General features: G+C 47.8%; 2 protein-coding genes across 7 annotated transcripts; one reads left to right on the top strand and one right to left on the bottom strand.

Annotated features, from left to right (window-relative positions):
• Nucleotides 1-830: 830 nt before the first annotated feature.
• On the bottom strand, nt 831-4,334 carry FOXC2 (forkhead box C2). The gene has a single exon (XM_039356049.1). It carries the CDS (start codon nt 3,645-3,647, stop codon nt 2,007-2,009), a length of 1,641 nt encoding a protein of 546 aa, XP_039211983.1. The 5' UTR covers nt 3,648-4,334; the 3' UTR covers nt 831-2,006.
• Nucleotides 4,335-8,254: 3,920 nt separating this feature from the next.
• Nucleotides 8,255-19,129, top strand: MTHFSD (methenyltetrahydrofolate synthetase domain containing). 6 transcript variants are annotated; one of them, XM_039356044.1, is made up of 8 exons: nt 8,255-8,633; nt 9,771-9,874; nt 11,359-11,472; nt 12,579-12,692; nt 14,253-14,343; nt 14,636-14,748; nt 16,691-16,816; nt 18,301-19,129. In XM_039356044.1, exons 1-8 carry the CDS (start codon nt 8,612-8,614, stop codon nt 18,796-18,798), a joined length of 1,182 nt encoding a protein of 393 aa, XP_039211978.1. In that variant the 5' UTR covers nt 8,255-8,611; the 3' UTR covers nt 18,799-19,129. The 6 variants fall into 6 exon arrangements, with proteins under 6 accessions (XP_039211978.1, XP_039211980.1, XP_039211981.1 ...); XM_039356046.1 differs by having other exon boundaries at nt 8,256-8,633; nt 9,774-9,874; XM_039356043.1 differs by lacking the exon at nt 11,359-11,472 and adding an exon at nt 11,499-11,612 and having other exon boundaries at nt 8,257-8,633.
• The last annotated feature ends 1,631 nt before the right edge of the window (nt 19,130-20,760 follow it).

Genomic DNA, 20,760 nt, shown 5'->3' with positions numbered 1-20,760 from the left:
GGCAGGGCTGGGAGTCGAGCGGACGCGGAAGAAAAGACCCGGGGCCCTTCCGTTTCCACCAGCTCCGAATTCCTTTCCCAAACCCCAGCTTAATTCACGCTTCGAAAGAAAGCGTGGTTAAAGGAATAAATTAAACCGTTGCAATCCCGGGGCCCGTAAACGGAGGAGAGGCAGATATATATATATTGTTTTAAAGACTAATCTAGTCTAACTTCTCCCCAGATTCGGAGCGGCTCTGGATCCTGCGTCCTTCCAGCTTCCCGGCATAGCGGATTATGGACCCTTCCGGCTGGGCCTTATTGGCAGATTAGTCCCCCAAAGCGGGACAAGTCTCCCCAGCCGCGGCTGCCGCGCGGAAGACGAGGTTTCCGATCCACGCGCGAAAGGGGTTCCCCACGGAGGGAAGGGCTGCCTACCGCTTCTCCTTTACTCTAAACCCGCCGCAGGCCCAGATTCCCTTCCCTAAATCTCGGCAGCGTCATCTGGCCTTGCTCTGTCGAGATTAAACTTTTATATGTTTCATGGAGGTCCCTAAAACCGAATTAAGTCCCTAGAGAGGAAGCGGCTCGTTTGAGATTCAGAACGGCAGCCTAGATTAGAAGGTCCGGTTTAACTAGTTCGGTGGGCCCGGCCTAAGCCTAACCTAAAACTCTGAAAAGTCCACTGATACCCCCCAGCCATCACCCCTCCCCCCGCGAATCCGAAAACAGAGATTTTTTTTTTTCCACGCACACAGGATCTAGTCTGCAATGCCCCAAAACTGCAGCTTTCCAGACTGGAGAGTAGGAATTGTCAGGAAATGGCAAAAATTGACACAAGATGCGCTTTTGTTTCAAAGGAGAAATAAACAGCACGGGTTTATTATTCTTATTTGTCCAAAAGAATGAATACAACAATTGAAGACCACATAAAATCAAAGCGATGTGAGGAAAGGCTCAAAAAAAAAAAAAAAAAAAAAGGGAACGGGACTCTATTTTACAAGAAAAATAAAATAAAGCTCACTTCTGCTTTTTCTTTCCCCACTTTTTTTTTAAAAAAAAGTATTTGGTTTGCCCACCCTCCTCTTTTTATTATTCCACTTTTGGGGGGCAGGAAAATATTCAACAAGGAAGGGAAAAATAAATTATTCATATAAAAAGACTAACTTTAAAAAGAAGGGGATTTTTTTTAAATGCAAGTTTGTACATAAAACTAAAGAAATAAGAAGAAAAGCATAATTCATTTGGCAGCTGTGGGGTAGGGGGGGCTGAGAGACGAATAATCCAGTGACCTCAACTTTAAATATTATATTAACGGCCCTGCACGGAAGCCCAATTCAAAAACCACACATATTTACAACATTATAAATGGAATCATCCCCTCATTAAAACAAAACCAACCATGTCGAGACGTATTATACATTTATATTTATATAGCGTATCCATTATTATTTTCTCCTTTTCAAAATTGCATAAGCTGTCCTTGTGGAATGGGCGATTTTCCATTGCCCCCTCATCGCCAACATATTGTTTATCCATTTTGACTCCTATATTATTATTGTCGTTAGTATTTCTGTTCGAGAAAACCCCCAGCCCAGGTCACGCTGTCCTTTTTCCGTTTCTAATGTTGGCTGTTTTAATTTCTTTTGCTTTCCCCCCCTCCCCCACGACTGGAAAGATGAGTTGGGAAAAAAAATATCGAATTTTCGGGTTCTTTATTGACTTTGGACGGGAAAGGGGAGGGGGCGATTTTTCTCCCTTTTCTTTCTTTCTTTTTTTGTCCTTTCTTTCTTTCTGCCCAAGTCTGTAAATCTGTTTTTAAAAACAAAACAACCAAAAAGAAAAGGAAAAAAAAAAAAGCCCCAAACCACCAGAGTCAATTTGGTTGGCTTTCCCCAACTACGTTTTAAACACAGAGGCCTAATTTTTCCTTCTAGTCCGCCTGCTGCGTCGGGGGCCAGGCGCCCCCTCCCCCCCATTCCCGGGTCTCCTCTGTCCCTCTGTCTGTCTGCTTAACCCGGAGTCAGCTCAGTATTTAGCGCAGTCGTAGGAATAAGGGGCGGAGTGGCGGTAAATGGAGGGCGGAGCCCGGTAGGAGAGCTCGCAGGTGGAGTTGGGGCTCACCTGTTGCTCGTTCAGCGCCGTCGAGGTCTCTAACCCCAGCCGGTGAGTGTTGAACATTTCCCGCACGTTGGGGAAGCTCTGTTGCTGGGCGCCGAAGGCGTGGCTGGGCAGCGGCTGGTTGATCTCCGACGCGTGGTTCAGGTACCAGGAGGCGGCGGCGGCGGCTGCAGCGGCGGCGGCGGCGGCGGCTTGCCCCGGGGCCTGGTGGTGCGGGAGGGGATGATGGTGGTGGTGGTGCCCGGGCTGGTGGTGGTGGTGGCTGGGAGGGAGGGAGCTCTCCGGCGGCGGCGGCGGCTGCTGCTGCTGTCCCCCTGGCGCCAGGTTCAGGCCGGCCAGGGGCGAGGGGGCGCCGTTGGCCACTTGCGGCGGGGGCTCGGACAGCGAAGCCGCGGCCTCTTCCAGCGCCCCGGCGCCGCAGAGATGCGCGTTGCGCTCGCCCGTGTAGAGGCTCATGGCGCGCATGCTGCACTGGTAGCTGCCCCCCCCGGCCTCGCCCAAGCCCCCCTGGCTGCAGGCCTGGCTGTAGAGGGACGAGGCGGGCGCCGGGCCGTAGCCTAGAGGCAAGGAGGAGGAGGAGGAGGAGGAGGCGCAGAGGCCAGGCGGCGCCCTGCCCACGGGGCTCAAGTCGGCGCCGGGCGAAGTCCGCAGAGTCATGATGTTCTCCACGCTGAAGCCCGGCAATCCGTTGGCGGCGGCGGCGTGGTGGTGGTGCGGGTGGGCGTGGGGCTGGTGGGGCTCGCCCGGCAAGGAGCCCTCGGTGGAGAGCGAGCGCGTGGAGGCCACGCTGCGCGGGCTGTCCTGCAAGGCGCTGCCGCTGGCCGGGCTCAGCGTCTCCACCTTGGTGATGACGGGCAGCTCGGGCGAGGAGGCCTCGCTCTTGATGACCACCTTCTTCTCGGACGGGGCCACGGCCGAGGCCGGGACGGGGGCCGCGGCCGGCGGCGGCTCCTTGCCCAGCTCGGCAGCGGCCTTGACCGGCTCCTTGAGGTGTTTCTCCCGCAGGCTGTCCTCCTTCTCCTTGGAGACGTCTTTCTTCTTGAAGCGCCTCCGGCGGCGCAGGAAGGAGCCGTTCTCAAACATGTTGTAGGAATCGGGGTCCAGCGTCCAGTAGCTGCCCTTGCCGGGCTTCTTGTCGTCGCGCGGCACCTTGACGAAGCACTCGTTGAGCGAGAGGTTGTGGCGGATGGAGTTCTGCCAGCCCTGCTTGTTCTCCCGGTAGAAGGGGAAGCGCTCCATGATGAACTGGTAGATGCCGTTCAGGGTGATCTTCTTCTCCGGCGCGTTCTGGATGGCCATGGTGATCAGCGCGATGTAGCTGTAGGGCGGCTTCACCAGGTCCTTCGGGGCTTGGACCGGCTGGTGGCCCGGGTAGGGCCCGTAGGAGCGTCCCAGGCCGGCCGCGTACTGCTCCGGGTGGCCGGCGTAGACCCCCAGCGAGCTGGCCATGCCCCCATAGGTGCCCGCCGTCCGGTAGTAATTCTGCTCGCTCAAATAGGGTACCACTCCCAGAGCGTTGGGATCCGAGACGGAGTAGCGAGCCTGCATGGTTGGCCCAGCTCCGGGAGGGCGAGGAGGCTTCCCGCCGCCGCCCTCCCCCCAAAAGTAAGGGCGCGGGCCCGCCCAGGAAAGCCGGCCCCTGTGCCAACGGGGCGCCCTGCTCCGGAGACCCCCCCGAGCCTTTCCACGGACTCCTCCGCCGAAGCTTCTCCTCGGCCGGTCCTCCTCGGGTCTTGGGTTAAGAGGCCCGCCGAGCCGAGCCCGCTTGCTTCATATTCAGATCTTTTGCAAAAGGGTCGGCAAGCTCCGGTCTCTGCTCCTCGCTCGCTCGCTCGCCTCCTCCCACCCTCCCCCCGTCGTAAAAGTGCAGGAGGAGGGCGAATGTGCTCCTGAAGAAAATGATGGAGGGAATGAGGGTGGGGGGGGGGTTAAATAGAAACCCCGGCAGGTCCGAAGGATCTAATCTGCTCGCGCTGCCGACGAGGGGGGAAGAAGGCAAAATTCTTGCAGAAAAATCAAAATCAAATAGCAGACCCAGAAGGAAGACCGAGGCAGCGCGGCGCTGGCTGGGCCGTCTCTGTCCCCGACGCTTTGCCTCGGCCGTCCCCGTCCCCTTCCGGGCGAAAAGTGAAGCGTGTAAACAAAAACAAGCGCTCCGAATCAAAATAAACGGGGGCGCGCGCGCCTCTCCGGAGCCTGGGCAGCGCCCCGCGCGAAGCCAAGTCCCGCATCCAGGGGCCGGGAAAAGTTTTCCAAAGTTCTCTTGGGCCAGGCCAGTTTTGACTTCTCGCTGGCCCCTCCCTCCGCCGCCGTCCAATGGCAGCCGGCTCGGGGTCCGGCTCGGCCAATGGGCGAGGCGGAGGAAGGCGCCGTGAGGACACCGGGATTCCGGGGAGCACCCCGGGGTTAGGCGCGGGGCTGGGGAGGCCTCGCCGGACCCCTCGGGGCTCTTACGGGGGAGACAGGGGCGAAGGAGGGCGAGAAGGCAGCGCTGGCTGAGTCCGTCCTTTGGGGAAGGGGGGGGGGCCGAGGGGCGATCCTTCCCCCTCCCTGCCCCAAAGTGTCACCCTTCTTAAACCATCATCACCCTCCTTAACCACCGTAACGATTAACCTCCCCGATCCTGGATGGAATCTCAGCCGCTCAGCGCGAGGCGGAGGGGAACCCGCAGAATTTCAGAAGAGACCGGACAGTCACTGGCCTGAAATGGGATAGGTTGTCCTGCTTGAGCGGGGGGGGGGGGCTGGACTAGAAGACCTCTAAGGTCCCTTCCAGCTCTATTTTATATTCCTGCGTCCGGCCCTCCGAGTTCTGGCAGCGCGAAACTTTTCCTAAAAGAGAAAAGAAAGCGCCGGTTGTTGTATTTTGTTTGTGTTTTGAAGCAGGTTCGGTTTCAACGGCCAGCCCGCCGGTTCTCCATCCTGGACCCCGACCCTCCTCCGCAGGCAGCCCCGGTTCGGAAAGGTGCGGGAGAGAAGCGAGCGGCCACGACCGTTCCCCCCCCCCCCACGGGGGAACCTCGCTCCGCCGCATCAGCTCATTGGGGTGAAGAATTCCGAAGAAGCTTATTTAGCACTTCGGTTCTAAACTCAATTAACACCTCCGTCCTAAATACCTGGAATTAAGGGACTTGGGGGGGGGGCTCCTCCGAAAAGAGGGGGGGGAGGAATTTTGCCCAAAGGATCGCGCCTGGAATGAAACGCGCTGATTTTTCTTCCCAAGCAGGCAAATAGGCTTAATTAAGCCTTGCACAGATAACGGGGCTGAATATTATTCTGCTAAATTTGGCCTGCATCTCCTCCTCATCGCCCTTTCCCCACTTTCCTCCCCCCCCGCTCCCCCCCCCGGGGGACCCCTCCACCCCTTGATTGTTCCATTAGAGATTCTCAGGGCTGGATAATTAACCCGATGTGATTTTTGTGCCTTTTTCGAGTTGGCAAGAATTCCGTTCGTTTGGCTAGCAAGCAGGGAATCGGTGATAGGGAAAAGCCACGGCTAAAAAAAATGTTTTACCATCTCTTGCGCGTCCCCCCCCTTTTTTTTTTAAGGTTGAAATAAGGAGAAATTGAACCAAATTTTTGGGGGGAGGGGAACGTATTCCAAACTCTCTCCTATATTTTTGCAAACTTTTTTTTTTCCGCCAGAACTTTTCCTGACTCTTTTAGCAACGCGCTTAGCTCGACAGGACGTTTCCTAAGCAGCTAGATAGAGTTGGAAGTAATCGCTTCTGTGATTATGTGGACTTTTCTCGCACGGATTGTGTCTCATTGCAAAATTGTCAAAATTGTCATGATGAAACGGGTGGAGGCGATGCCCGCACGTTTTCTGAGGGGTGTCCCAGTTTTGGAAGCGGTGGTTTTAATTCACTAAGCACAAGCTTCTAAAATGAAAACAAATTTAAAATGGTCTACACCCTATGCCTTTTTAAAAATGTATTTATTTATAATAAAAGGAAGGGTTTTTTTTTTTAACGCAGGAGTCCAGAGTCGTTTATATTTGGGGAAATGAAGCTGGGAAACTACAGCGCTTCAGTATGAAAGTTACAAAGAAAAAAAAAAAACCCAGCTTCGGAAAAACTGACTTCTTTTGAGGAGGAACTCAGAGGAATATTTGTATTTTCAAATGCAGGAAACTTGAGAGGCAATTATTTAAACTAAAAGGAAGCTTGCTAAAATGATTGGAAAATCCCTTTACAAAATCGAAATCCCTTTTTCGATTTTTCTCCCGTGATTTTTTTTTCCGGGGGGGGGAAGGAGGCGTCTTTCTGTGAGAAGACAAAGCAAAGAGATGAAAAAAGTTAAATAAATTAGTAATGTTAAATTAAGTCAAGAAAAGGTTACGTTTGCAGTGTTCTTAAAAGCTTTTCTTCGTTCTGCTTTACTTGATGATAAGGATTAATCCAGCCTTCCAATGTCTAATTAAATATTGGTCAAAAATATGAATGAAATAATTGGGAAATGAACTAGAAAGGACACGCAGAAATGAGGATCTAGTTATGCATTAATCCTTATCATAATCACGTCCTGTAAAAGACCTGATAGAATTTTTCAAAGGGAAAAATAAGTTTTCTTCTCTTGGAGAATAAATGATCTTACTCGCTCTACCTGCATTCCTGATGGCTAATTTTCTAGAAAGGACGTTTGTATTAAATTACCTAAAAGAAAAGAAAGATATTTGTAGCTTTCTCTTAAATTACACGATACTTATTTTTTTTAAAAAAAAAAAAAAACCTTTTGTCTTTTAAAATAAAATTCCTACAGTCACATGCGCTCGCATAATTATTGATCCTAAATGACACCACCTGTCTTGTAAATTAAAAATATGGGGCCCTTTCCCCGCGCGAGCGAGTTTGGCAAAGGGTAGCGGCGCGCAAACTTCCCACTCCTTCCACGCAGTTGCCTCGGTCAACGCCATTTAGCATCTTCACGCACCTCGCTTCCTTTCCATTCCCTGCCCCGTGGAATTGTTTCAAGAATGCGGAGACCTCAGGGGCTACGGGCGAGGCGAACCGCGCCGCTTTGCCCACAAAAACCCTGGAAATAGGTAATTCAGCGTAATCGTTAAGACTGCCGGCGGAGCCACCGCGATTGTCAGCAATCATCACGCCTGGCGTTTACTGCCCTCTAGAGGTCAAAAGAATGAATTGTAATCCTTTTTTGGAAAAAAAGTTTAGTCTCTTTGAAGACAGTGACACCTCGTGTATGGACTGCGATAGTACAGAGAGAGAGAGGGAGGGAGGGAGGGAGGGAGGGAGAGGGAAAGGGAAAGAGAGAGAGAGACAGAGAGAGAGAGAGAGAGGGAGGGAGAGAGAGGCAGAGAGAGAAAGAGAGGGAGGGAGAGACAGAGAGAGAGGGAGGGAGGAAGAGAGGGAGAGGGGGAGAGAGAGAGAGTACAAATAGCAAATAGCTATGAGGCGTGTTGGCGTCTGTAGGGAGCAAAGCTTTCTACACGCGTTGAGAATTGCCCAAGGTGAACATTCCAAAATGTTACAAAAGAGGACTCTGCTTTCCTGAACTCTTAGCCAAGCAAGATGTTAGGAAGAGAGGAGGGAGAGGTCGGAGTAATTTGTCACCCCTCCCTCCCCCCCCCCAAAAAAATAGTGGAGCTAACTTTGAAATGGGGAAGATCTCCTACTCCCAGAGAAGAAGTATGGAGGAAGGGAGGAAGGAAGGAAGGAAGGAAATGAGGGGAAGGAAGTTGAAATAGGAAGAAAGGAAAGGAAAGAATGGAAGGAAGGAAGGAAGGAAGGAAGGAAGGAAGGAAGGAAGGAAGGAAGGAAGGAAGGGAAGAAATGAGGGGAAGGAAGTTGAAATAGGAAGAAATGAAAGGAAAGAAGGGAAGGAAGGAAGGAAGGAAGGAAGGAAGGAAGGAAGGAAGGAAGGAAGGAAGGAAGGGAAGAAATGAGGGGAAGGAAGTTGAAATAGGAAGAAATGAAAGGAAAGAAGGGAAGGAAGGAAGGAAGGAAGGAAGGAAGGAAGGAAAGAAAGAAATGAGGGAAAGGAAGTTGAAATAGGAAGAAAGGAAAGGAAAGGAAGGAAGAAAGAAGGAAGGAAGGAAGAAGGAAGGAAGAAAATGAGGGGAAGGAAGTTGAAATAGGAAGAAAGGAAAGGAAAAGGGAAGGAAGGAAGGTAGAGAAGAAATGAGGGAAAGGAAGTTGAAATAGGAAGGAAGGAAAGGAAAGAAGGGAAGGAAAGGAAAGGAAAGGAAAGAAGGAAGGATTTAAACTTTGCAGTATCTCCTTTCCCGAAAATCTAGCGGTTCGCAGGCGGAAAGGATGCTGACCCCACAGCGAGGCGACCCTTTGATCCTGTCCAGCCGCCCTGGGGGGGATCCTGAGCGGCGGGAGACGCTCGACGGCTTGTCCCCCTTCGGCTGCCATAGTCAGAGCAGACACGTGGCCGTGGGAGCGCAGGGGCGGCGCTACAATGTAACTGGCGGATGAAGCGCTCGGCTACGACGTCCTGGCTTCCGAGGCTTTGATCTCGCTCTGGAGGTTGCCCCCGACAAGGACCATGGAGCGGATGGGGAGCTCCGGTAAGAGGAAGGATTTTACAGGAAGAGAAGGGAGGCAAAGGAGAGGAGCCGACCTTTAGCTCGGCGGGCAGAAGACTCGGGGACTGAGCCTCCTCTTTGCCCGCATCTGGGCGCATTCTCACGAACCAGCCTGCTCTCGCCTCAGAAATGTGCGCCCCCTGCCGACGTGCTTAGCTGATGGGTCCCTGCGTGAGGTGGCTTCCGTTCATTCGGAATCAGAATCCGAATAGAGCTGGAAGGGACCTTGGAGGTCTTCTAGTCCAGCCCCCTGCTCAAGCAGGAGACCCTATCACAGCGGTTCTCAGCCTGTGGGTCGGGACCCCATTTGGGGTCGAACGACCATTTCACGGGGGTCGCCAAACAACGCAGTCCGCCAATTTTTTCCCCTTTTCCTTAGCTGTGCTACTCCCTTTTATTCTATTGGCTTTTGAAAGCCAATAGAATAGACTCTCTTGAATAGAGTCTAATTCTATTGGCTTTCAAAAGCCAATAGGAATTGTCCAGGCTGTCTCTGCCCTGCTGAGCCCGCCAAAAGTCCCATTCTGCAAACGGTGCTGCACCAGTTGAGTAGTCCTCGACTTACGACCGGTTGAGTAGTCCTCGACTTACGACCGGTTGGGGGTCGCGACATTAAAAAGGTTGAGAACCACTGCCCTATCATTTGAGACAAGTGATTGTCCAGTCTCTTAAAAACCTTGATGACTTGAAAACGTCTGGACTTCAAACTCCCAGAATTCCCCAGCCAGCATGGTGCAGAAGATGACCTGTGGAATTCTGGGAGTTGAAGTCCACACATCTTCAAGGGGCCAAGGCTGAGAAACAAATTGCTGCATCATGGAAGGAGTTGGCCATCCTTTACTAAAGTGGCGCCTTCCTAAAAAAGGTGGATTATATGTCCCATCATCCCCAGCCACACACAAAAAAAACTTGACATTCCTTGGAGAAAAATATTTTTAAGATGCAATAGATTAATATGGATAAATATAAATAGAATAGAATAGAATATAAGTAAAATATATAACTATAAATAGATAAATATAGATAAATATGCATTTACAGCTTAGCTTAGCCTGAAAACTAAAGGAAAAACTTAGGGGTGAGTTTGATCTCTTTTCTTCTTCTTCTTCCCCCCATGAGAAGTTTCCAAATGGAACATCCGAAACAAAATCTGGGATTACATGGAAGCCCATAACCTGGCTGATTTTCCAAGACCGGTCCACCATCGGATTCCCAATTTCAAGGTATTTCTCTCTTCTCTCCTTCCCCACTTCTGCATCCACAAGAACATTTAACGATTCATATTAAATAATATATTTAAAGGCATACGGTTAAATTCCAGAATACTCTTTTAGTTCTTACAATCAAGACACACAGAGTGCTTCCAGTTAATTAGAGGACCCAAATACTTTGCGCTCAAAAGGTTCTCATTAAATTCTCAAAGCTGCCCAAACTGTACTTTTTCATCTCGGAAATTACTAAAATCACGGGTGCAGCCCTGGTAACAATGAATGGATTTTCATAATATTTAATTAATTCAAGCAATTCAATTGTTACATTCAAAAGGGCATTTCCGTAAACCCTCCTTGGTCTTTGTGCCTCTTACACACACAAACGAACACAATTTTTATTAAAAGAGGGGCCGTAAAGTGAAAGAAAGAGTCTGAAGAAAAGGACGGGAAAAAAGAAAAAGGGCCATCGCCCCATCCCCCACCCATGCCACCTACCAGTGTGGGCTGGACTGGGACACCCTGTGGGATGGGTGAGACCACAGGCCATAAAATGCCCAGGCTTAGTCTAAAGCAATGTTTCTCAAGTTGCCATTGTCAGCTGGCACCTTGAAGAGGCATAGACCCAGTTTTTGCTGGCTGGGGAATTCTGGGAGTTGAAGTCCACACCTTTGCAAGTTCTCAAGGTTGAGAAACAGTAGCCTAGATAGATGAAGAGAAGAGAAGAGAATAATAGAAGAGAAGAGAATACAAAATAGAAATAGGAATAGAATAGAATAGAATAGAATAGAATAGAATAGAATAGAATAGAATAGAATAGAATAGAATAGAATAGAACAGAGAATAGGATAGAGAATAGGATAGAGAATAGAATAGAGGATAGGATAGAACAGAAGAATAGAGTGGAGTAGAGTAGAGTAGAAGAGAAGAGAATACAGAAGAGAATAGAAATAGAATAGAATAGAGAATAGAATAGAAAATAGGATAGGATTAGGATAGAAGAATAGAGTAGAGTAGAATAGAGTAGAAGAGAAGAGAAGAGAATACAGAAGAGAAGAGAAATAGAATAGAATAGAGGATAGGATAGGATACAATTAGGATAGAACAGAAGAAAGAATAGAATAGAATAGAATAGAATAGAAGATAGGATAGGATAGGATAGGATAGGATAGGATAGGATTAGGATAGAACAGAAGAATAGAAGAGAAGAGAAGAGAATACAGAAGAATAGAAATAGAATAGAGAATAGGATAGGATACAATTAGGATAGAACAGAAGAATAGAATAGAATAGAATAGAATAGAATAGAATAGAATAGAATAGAATAGAATAGAGCTGGAAGGGACCTTGGAGGTCTTCTAGTCCAACCCCCTGCTCAGGCAGGAAACTCTATACCATTTCAGACAAATGATTGTCCAGTCTCTTCTAGAAAGAAACTAGGAAGACAGTTGCCATAGTTGTATGGGTCCCTCACTGATCTGAGCTGTCTTACCCAACAGGGCGCTTCTCTTGCCTCGGTGCAAATTCTAGATTTGGGGGAATTCCAAAGTGCCAGGACAGTTAAAGCCAACCCTGACTCTCCCCAGAAGGACATCCGCTTTTTAACCCTGGAAGTGAGTAGGTCACGTTTTCCTTGCAGGGATCTTTCCAAACAGGGGTGTCCATCAAAAGCTGGGATGAGTTTGATGAAGCCAGGGAAGTGAAGGTGGATCCAGACAAACCTCTCGAGGGGATCCGCCTGTCGGTGATCCAGGTAAACAAGTTTTCATTGCTCAAGGAAATCAAACCAGAGATATTCTATCAAAGATCCCTAAAAGCCGTCCCTACCTTATGAAGCTCTAATTCTTCCAAATATGTAGTCTACTTAGTCATTGTCACCACTACCTCCAATGTATATTCTCCCTTTCCATAACTTCTGCTTGTGCCTTTCTTCTGGTCTTCAAAATTGTCCTCACCATCCCATTTTGTGCTAATGTCTTCCATAAGTCCATCATGAATGATGTGAGCAAACGCTTCCTTTTGACTCGTTTTATCATTTTCTGGGGGGGGGGGTTGTTGAGTCTTAAGTGGGGGAGAGTTAGTCAGGGTTGAACTGCAGGGTCCAGGGTGTTCTTTGAGTTTGGTTGTTTTCTTGCAGACGTCTCATGAGCCAACTAGGGAATATCATCAGTGCTAGGAAGGAATAGGGTGTGAAGAGAAGGAGGAGGAGGAGGAGGAGGAGGAGGAGGAGGACGACGACGACTCTGGGCTTTTGGTACTGTCTGTTTTGTTGCTTTTAGTGGATGTTTCACTACCCAGCTAGGGAACATCAGTGCTAGTAGAGAGTGGGGTTTGCAGAGAGAAGGAGGAGGAGGAGGAGGAGGAGGAGGAGGAGGAGGACAACAACAACAACAACAATTCTGGGCCTTTGGTGCTGTCTGTTTTGTTGCTTTTAGTGGATGTTTCACTACCCAACTAGGGAACATCAGTGCTAGTAGAGAGTGGGGTTTGCAGGGAGGAGGAGGAGGAGAACAATGACTGTGGGCCTTTGGTGCTGTCTGTTTTGTTGTTTTCTTGCAGATGTTTCATTCCCTAACTAGGCATTATCAGTGTTAGGACTGGTGATGTTACCTAGCTGGGCAATGAAACGTCTGTAAGAAATTTAAACAATTAAGTTTAGAAAGCAACGTACAATTATAATTGGAAGGCTGCTCCATTGACTTATTTCCTCTTCTTGCAGGCCAGGAAAACCCTCCTGGTGCCCACCCCCCGTCTGCGTACAGGGCTGTTCAACAGAATCGTGCCTCCTCCCAGGGCCACTAAGGAGACCCTAAGAAAATGTGCAACCTCCCAAGTAAGTGTCACAAACAAGTGAGGCTGGATTGCATCGTGTGGCTGATTTAGAAGGTCCCCTTTTTATCTGTCCACTTCAACGCGGCACTTTGGTGCCCTCTTGTGTTGAAACGACAAATCAAACACATTTATTACAGTCTGCCCAGCCTTTAGAATAATAATAAAAAAAGCTAGTTTGGCTCAATTCGTTCTTGGGAAACAAAACAAAAAAAAAAGGACAATAAAATGATGTATCTGATTAAAAGTTTTGCAGTTGTATAACTTGGTGAAAGTATTTGGACACCTGACACGTGAATGTGGGCTTGGCATCCCTTAAAAAATAATGATGGTAAAATTTATAAGTGTGACCTTCAAATTTAGAGACATTCGAGGAGATCAGAGTGTGTCTTGGAGCCTCATTTAAAAAAGGACACTGTAGGACAGACATAAGAGATCAACCCCGACTGCTCTTTAGAAAGCCAGATCCTGAAGTTGAAATTCAAATACTTTGGCCACCTAATGAGAAGGAAGGACTCACTGGAGAAGGGCCTAATGCTGGGAAAGATTGAGGGCAATAGAAGAATGGGACAACAGAGAATGAGGTGACTGGATGGAGTCACCGGAGCAGTAGGTGTGAGCTTAAATGGACTCCAGAAGATGGTAGAGGACAGGAAGGCCTGGAGGAACATTGTCCATGGGGTCGCGATGGGTCGGACATGACTTCACAATTAACAACAAGGACAGACATGTCAAACTCGCGATATCACATGACGTCGCGCAATGTTATCGGGACGGTTTTGCCATTGCCAGCCATGGGGTGGGCGCGGCTTCCGCGTGATGTGTCCGGCCCGTGGGCCAGCAGTTTGACACCCCTGCTGTAGGAGGACATGAGGGAGAGTTTCTGCTTCCCTGGATCAACAAGGACAAAGTCTCTGGAAATACAGAGTCCCGTGAAATCTTCCCAATAGTAGAACTGATGAGAGGACATCAGCGCAGCTTCTGGAAAAGGCCCATTTACATTTGCTTTGAGTTAGATCAGTGTTTCCCAAACTTGACAATTTTAAGGCATGTGGACTTCAACTCCCAGAATTCCACAGCCAGCAACGCTGGCTGTGGAATTCTGGGAGTTGAAGTCCACATGCCTTAAAATTGTCAAGTTTGGGAAACACTGAGTTAGATCATATTGATACCCTACAGTAGAGGGCTGGTGTTGAAATGACAACCTAGATCTGTGTTCTGCCTAATCAATCGTAGCCAAAAATTAACCTAGACAATTAGAGCATCTTAGTTGCTGACAGATATTTTCAAGTGATGTGAAGCCTAGGGATGGTTCCTACCTATTTGAATGCTTGAATGGTTAATGTCCACGTAGAGCAGGGAGTGTCCAACCTTAGCAACGTTAAGACTTGTGGACTTCAACTCCCAGAAGTCCACTGGCCAGCAGGTCTGTAGAAGTCCACAGGTCTTAACTCTGCCAAGGTTGGACACCCCTGATGGAGATGTAGGAAGGGGAGATTTCAGAAATATTTTCTTTCTCCTGATTATCATGTCTTGTCTTTCTCCCCCCCCCTCTTTTTTTTAGGGTGTCAGAGGTTATAGTGTCCCAGTAGGGCTAGATGCAAAAGTCCACGTGGACCTGATTGTGGTGGGATCAGTGGCTGTCTCTGAGAAAGGTTGGTGGCTGTCAAGTGTCCTTCTCATTTCCATGCCGGCTTTGTCTCTTTATCTTAGTTCCTGCTAACATTTGAGACTCTTTTGGCCTCTCCCAGCAAAATGATGGGCTCTCCCAGATCCCCGGAGAACTATTTCAGCGGGGATTTGATGAGATTCAGTGACCTCTTTGCATCTCAGGAGGGCTTCGGGCCAGCTGGGGAAAAACGAAGGGTCCTCTCCGTCCTTTTGGCCCTGCTGTAACTCGATGTTTGAATTCCTGTTTTAGACAGGTGCTCCCTTTTCTTACTATAGGCTGGCGGATCGGGAAAGGAGAAGGCTTCGCGGACATGGAATATGCCATGATGGTTTCTATGGGAGCCGTAGGGCAGAGGACGGTGGTCATCACAGCGGTCCATGACTGCCAGGTAATGGTTAGGGCCAGGGAGCTAAAAACCTTTGGGAGGAGGGAGAGAGAGATTGAAGGCAACGTTGCCCTACCTCAGAAACTTTGATGGAGGGGTTTCAACTGCCAAATTCTGGGAGTTGAAGTCTTCCCTTCTTAAAGGTGCCGAGGTTGAGAAGCACTGATCTAAGATGTCTAGAGCAGTGGTTCTCAACCTTTTTAATGCCACGACCCCCATCCGGTCGTAAGTCGAGGACTACTCAACGGGTGCAGCACCGTTTGCAGAATGGGACTTTTGGCGGGCTCAGCAGGGCAGAGACAGCCTGGACAATTCCTATTGGCTTTTGAAAGCCAATAGAATTAGACTCTATTTAAGAGAGTCTATTCTATTGGCTTTCAAAAGCCAATAGAATAAAAAGGAGTAGCACAGCTAAGGAAAAGGGGGGAAAAATGGCGGACTGCGTTGTTTGGCGACCCCCGTGAAATGGTCGTTCGACCCCAAATGGGGTCCCGATCCACAGGTTGAGAACCACTGGCCTATAGAGATTCTCAGTCATCCAGGTCATAGTTATCCCAGGGATGCCTTTTCATGCGGCACAGCTGGACTTAATTGTTTTTCTCTGAAGAGGTTTCGCTTCTCATCCAAGAAACATAGACATTTAGCTATGCACTGAGAGCTGAAGAAGCTTCTTGGCTGAGAAGCGAAATATCTTCAGAGAAAAAACAAGAAAGTCCAGTTGCCTCATGAAAAAGCATCTTTTTTTTTAATTTAAATTTTTATTAAGTACAAAGAAAAAAAAAGGATTAAAAACATTGAACATGGTAAATCGTCTTTGACTGACATCTCAGTCCATATTGTACATTAATTACATATAATATACAGTACCTATATACAACTATACATTTCTAGTCTCTATCTCAGTTTATCTCTTTACTGTGACCTCCAATTTTTTTCCCTCCATCTATAAAATTTATTCCATATTCGATAAAATTCTGTTTCTTCCTGATTTTTTAATCTTTTAGTTATCCGATCTAGTTCTGCGCAATGCATGATTTTCTTTATTAGTCCTTCCCCACTTGGTACTTCCATTGCTTTCCACTTTTGAGCAAATAGTATCCTTGCTGCTGTGACCACATGGATAATTAAATATGTGTCCTCTTTATTTACATTTTTCCCTAGTATTCCTAATAGTAATGTCTCCGGTTTGTATTGAATGTTTTGCCTAGTCATTTCTATTGCCCAATCCCAGACCATACGCCAATACACCTGTGCTTCTCTACATGTCCACCATACATGAAAAAGGTGCCCTTATGAAAAAGCATCTTTGACACTGACCTAGGATAAATGTTTCTCGTGAAAAGAAGTGGTGATTCAGCTCACCTTGATCAGTGACAGAGAACAGCCCTGAGACCCCCTTCTCAAGGGCTTCCAGAATACCACCGACACACTAATTTTGTGCAATATAAAGAGCAATCTGGGGTCAGGATTATGTCAGCTGCACCAGCTCTAGTAAAAGAATGGTGCTCATTTAAGTCGAACGTGCCACTTGATTTGTTTCAGAAGATCCCGTGTTCTTTGCTTGCAATGCCAGAGAACTTTCTCCTAATCAAGGTAAATCATTCTGAGCAAGGTGGACTGGGGTCTGGTTTTGCCTAGGACAGCTTCATCTACTGTCCAAAATTCCTAGGCCCAAGTCAAGGTTCTGGTGCTGATCATTAGGACCTCAAATCAGCCTTCTCCAACGTGGACACCTTCTCAGGCTGACCCATGAAAATCAACTTCCAGAGTTTTGGAAATGGCCAGGCTGGCTGAGAAACTCCAGGACTGAAGTTCATATTTCTGGAGAGACCCCAGATTGTAGAAATGGGGGGTGAGGGAAATGCTTTGATTAAGTGAAAAATTGTCCTTTGAAGGTACTGAAGGACCCCCGTGGGATTATCCTACACTTTGGCATCTCTACTAGGTAGTGGATATTCCAGAAGAGCTTCTAGATGACCATGATCTAACTGTGGATTATATCCTTACCCCAACAAGGATCATCAAGACAGAATGCAAGCGGCCGAAACCTTGGGGAATCATGTGGCATAAGGTAGGTTTCCTCTGCAACTCCATGGCCGGCTGGAGAATTCTGGGAGTTGAAGTCCACTTCTCTTCAAGTTGTCAGGGTTGAGAAACACCAACCTAGCTAAATTTTCTAAGTGACTTTAATTCCTTCTTTCCTGTTTCTATCAAGGATGGCCTTGGATGCTACTGTGCTCAGCCTCGGACATTCCTGTCTCCCTTCCATCTCCTCCTCCTCCTCCTCCTCCTCCTCCTCCTCCTCCTCCTCCTCCTCCTTCTCTTTTTCTTCTTCCTCTTCCTCCTCCTCCTCCTCCTCTTCTTCTCCTTCTCCTTCTCCTTCTCCTTCTTCTTCTTCTTCTTCTTCTTCTTCTTCTTCTTCTTCTTCTTCTTTTCTCTCTCTCTCTCTCTCTCTCTCTCACACACACACACACACACCTTTTTGGTGTTGGAATTCAATCTCCATAAATCTTTTCTTGGTTGTTTTGGGCTCCCTGGCTTCTAGTCTTGCAAGAGAAATCTGCCAGCTTCTGGCTGAGGCTCCAGAGACGCTTTCATCTTGGTGCCGATTTTGACACCCCAGCAGACAAGATTGGTCTGCAGCCTGATCCTGCTTATCTGACTGATCTTCACTTATCAGGGAAAAGGAGATGAAAGCTTTCATTCTGCCGGAGGGCAAAGATCTCCCTCCAGGCGCTCCCATCTGTTTCCTTGATTGAAGAAGTCCTTTTTGATCCCAGCACTGCTACCTCTTTAGCCAGGGATCTGGACCAGGACGAGAGTCTCTTGTGAAGTTCCTCCCCCCCCCCCCAGCAGAGAAGACAGGAAGGAGGAAAAAGGAAGGAAAAAAAATACAGGGGCTTTGATTGTGATGGCAAATACTACAGGAATGGGACATCAGAAGAATTGTCAACATGCGCAGCCCTGAGAGGGGTTGCATTTTTTGAAAAGGACCTTTCCCTTCTGAGTTTTTATTACCCAGTGTAGGTTTTCACAGCTTCAGAGGTACTTAACTTACCTTCCTCACCTTCAGAATTTCTAGTTGGGTTTCAGGATTAGGATAAATTAGTCCCCTTCAGGAGAGACAGACAGCTTCAGTATATAAATTTGATTGATAGATAGATGAAAGAGAGAGAGAGAGAGAGAGAGAGAGAGAGAGAGGTGGGCACAGAGAGAGAGGCAGACAAATAGAGACAGATAGAGATAGATAGATAGATAGATAGATAGATAGATAGATAGATAGATAGATAGATAGACAGACAGACAGACAGACAGACAGACAGATGTTGCTCCATTCTATGGAGATAATTGTAAGGATGATGGGGTTTCAATAGGGCAGTTGGTCAAGCACACACACACACACACACAATATTTCCTGGCAGCATCTTGTTCTTCAGATTAATTGGTCTTATCTTAAGCCTCTTTTGATGCCCTCATGATGCTCCTGGAAAAATCAGGTGGTAGCTATGGTCGTTACCCTGTAATTTGCTTCACTTTTGTTTCTATTCCTTTTAGATCAGCCAGGAAACTCTGAAGAAAATCCCAGTCCTCAGGATTCTTCACGGCAGAGAGAAGCTGGAAGGCAAAACTGTTCTCCTCAAAGATGAATGGCCTGAGGTTTTGAGGGCTAGGAAGACACCGAGAGTAGCCAATGAGAATGTTCCAGAAGGCAGCTGGTCACAGGCAGAGACCGGCTTGGCCCAGCCAAGGGGAGAAGAAGGGGCTTTATCAGATGAAAGAGGCCACCTCAGTGTTCCTGCCACCGTCTACGTGGGCAACATCTCCTCTGGAACCAGAGTGAGTGACTTAAAGGAGGCCCTCAAAAAGCACCACGTGACTCCGGCAAGGCTCTCCTGGCGAGGCGCACATCACCAAGCCTTCCTCAGCTACGGTGATCAATCCAAGGCTGAAGAGGCCATCACAGCTTTGCAAGGCTTAACTCTCCAAGGGCGTTTGCTGCGGGTGGAATGGGCCAGGAACCAGTCGGGCAAAATGGCTCCTAGTCCCCGTTAGCGGAGAAGGACCTGCTGAAACAGATGCCAGTTTGATAGCAAAATGGCAGCCAGCCAAGAGTTTGATGGGGCGGTCTACCAGAGATGAGGCTGTGCTACATCTGGGCGGTTTGATTATTTATATGACAGCTGTTTTCTTGGCCTTTTGACTTTTTCACACCATTAGGTGGAGAAGGTGTAGTGAAGTTGTAGAGCAGATTAGGGCAACACCTGTAATCTTCTGGATAGAGTTCACTTGAAGCTCCCAACCTCCTTCACGAGTGGACATGTTTTCTGGAGAAGGGCTCTGATTTGTATTTGTCCGCACACACACACATTACAAAGCAACACCAGTTCAGTGTTTTGTTATCTGTGGTCTTTAGAATATGAGAAGGTACCCAATCTGGGTTTGCATCAAGACTCGGAGATGTTAATACACTCTGTTGGGTTGCAGAAGGAAAGATCCTTTTTGACCTTTGGCTGGTCTCTCCTTTCTGCGAAGTGTCTGTTCCTTTGCATAGCACAACTCTTGAGTAATGCCTATCAACTCTTGTGGTGGCTCTCTCCACCTCAGATCCTTATTGTATAGCCTATTGAAAGGCAAGTGCTACTGAGTTGATATTTATCAAGCAAAGAGTTCTTTGTTTGCTAACAGAAGAGAATATATGTAGCTCCGGGTTGAACTGTGGAGTCCTTGATGCTCTCTGAGCTGGATGGTTTTCTTGGAGATGTTTCATGACCCAACTAGGTATCTTCTTCAAGATATTACCTATTTGGGTAATGAAATGTCTGCAAGAAAACCACCCATCTCAGAAAGTACCAAGCATTCCACAGTCTTTCTCCTCCTCCCCCTCTTTCTCCTCCCCCCTTCTTCCTTTTCCTCCTCCTTTTTCTTTTTCTTTTTTTCTTTCTTCTTCTCCTTCTCCTTCTCCTCCTTCACTCCATACACCCCATTCCTTTCTAGCACTGATGATGTCACCTAGTTGGGTCATGAAATATCTGCAAGGAAACAACCAAGTTCAGAGAGCACCAAGCACCCCACAATCTTACTCCACCTCCTCCTCCTCCATCCTCTCCTCCTCCTCTCTACAAACCCCACTCCCTTCTAGCACTGATGATGCCACCTAATTGGGTCATGAAACGTCTGCAAGGAAACAACCAAGCTCAGAGAGCACCAAGCACCCCACAAAAACAAGGTGTCTATATCTTTGTTCACTACAGAATAGTTTGGAAAATCAGAAGGAAGGGCGAGTCTTACAGAAAATGTTTTTTTCCCCTCCCGGTAAACATGAGCTTACCCTTCTTCAACCAGGTGCCCTTCAGGTGGTTAGGTTTCTAGTCCACAGTTTATTCCCAGAGGGTATCCAAGCTGGAGTGGGCTGTGGGATACTCCTCTGCCCTCTTGACCAGCGAGTCTCAAGCCTCAGTCACTAGTTTCTCTACAGGAGATTGTTGACAGAAAGACTAAATTTAGAAAGTACTGACAAATGCTTATTGCAAAACAAAAGCAAAGCAGTTCTAGAGAGTGAGTGAGTGAGTGTGTGTGTGTGTCTTTGCTTTGTTGGAACAAAAAGTTGAATTTGGCTGTACTTCTTTCTCAACAGAAGCTCTTTCGCAGCTGATCTCAGGCAGGAAGTCAAAATAAGCAATGAAATGTTTCTTTACTTTAAAATCGGAGAGAGTTGGAAATCTTTTCATACCTCCAGGGTGTGCTACTAAGTGTATTTTAAGTATATTATTGTGCCTCAAGAGAGGTGGGCCTTTCAGAAAGCATTAAAATAAACCTTCCCAAGGTTGTAGAGTGTTACTGTTTAAAAAGAACGAAAAAAGAAAACTGGCAGATTGTTCTACTCTATTCTTCCCTCTGCTGATTTCTTTCCTCACCAAAAGAAAGCCAGAGTCTGATGCAATGACAGGAGCACCTTGCAAGGATTGAAAAGCCATCAACACAATAGGAAAAACAGGGGAAAACATATTTCCTTCC

The sequence above is a fragment of the Crotalus tigris genome, unplaced genomic scaffold, assembly GCF_016545835.1.
Source record: "Crotalus tigris isolate CLP2741 ecotype Arizona unplaced genomic scaffold, ASM1654583v1 scf7180000018783.1386937, whole genome shotgun sequence".
Classification (NCBI taxonomy): Eukaryota; Metazoa; Chordata; class Lepidosauria; order Squamata; family Viperidae; genus Crotalus; species Crotalus tigris.
This window is presented reverse-complemented; position numbering and strand designations above follow the sequence as displayed.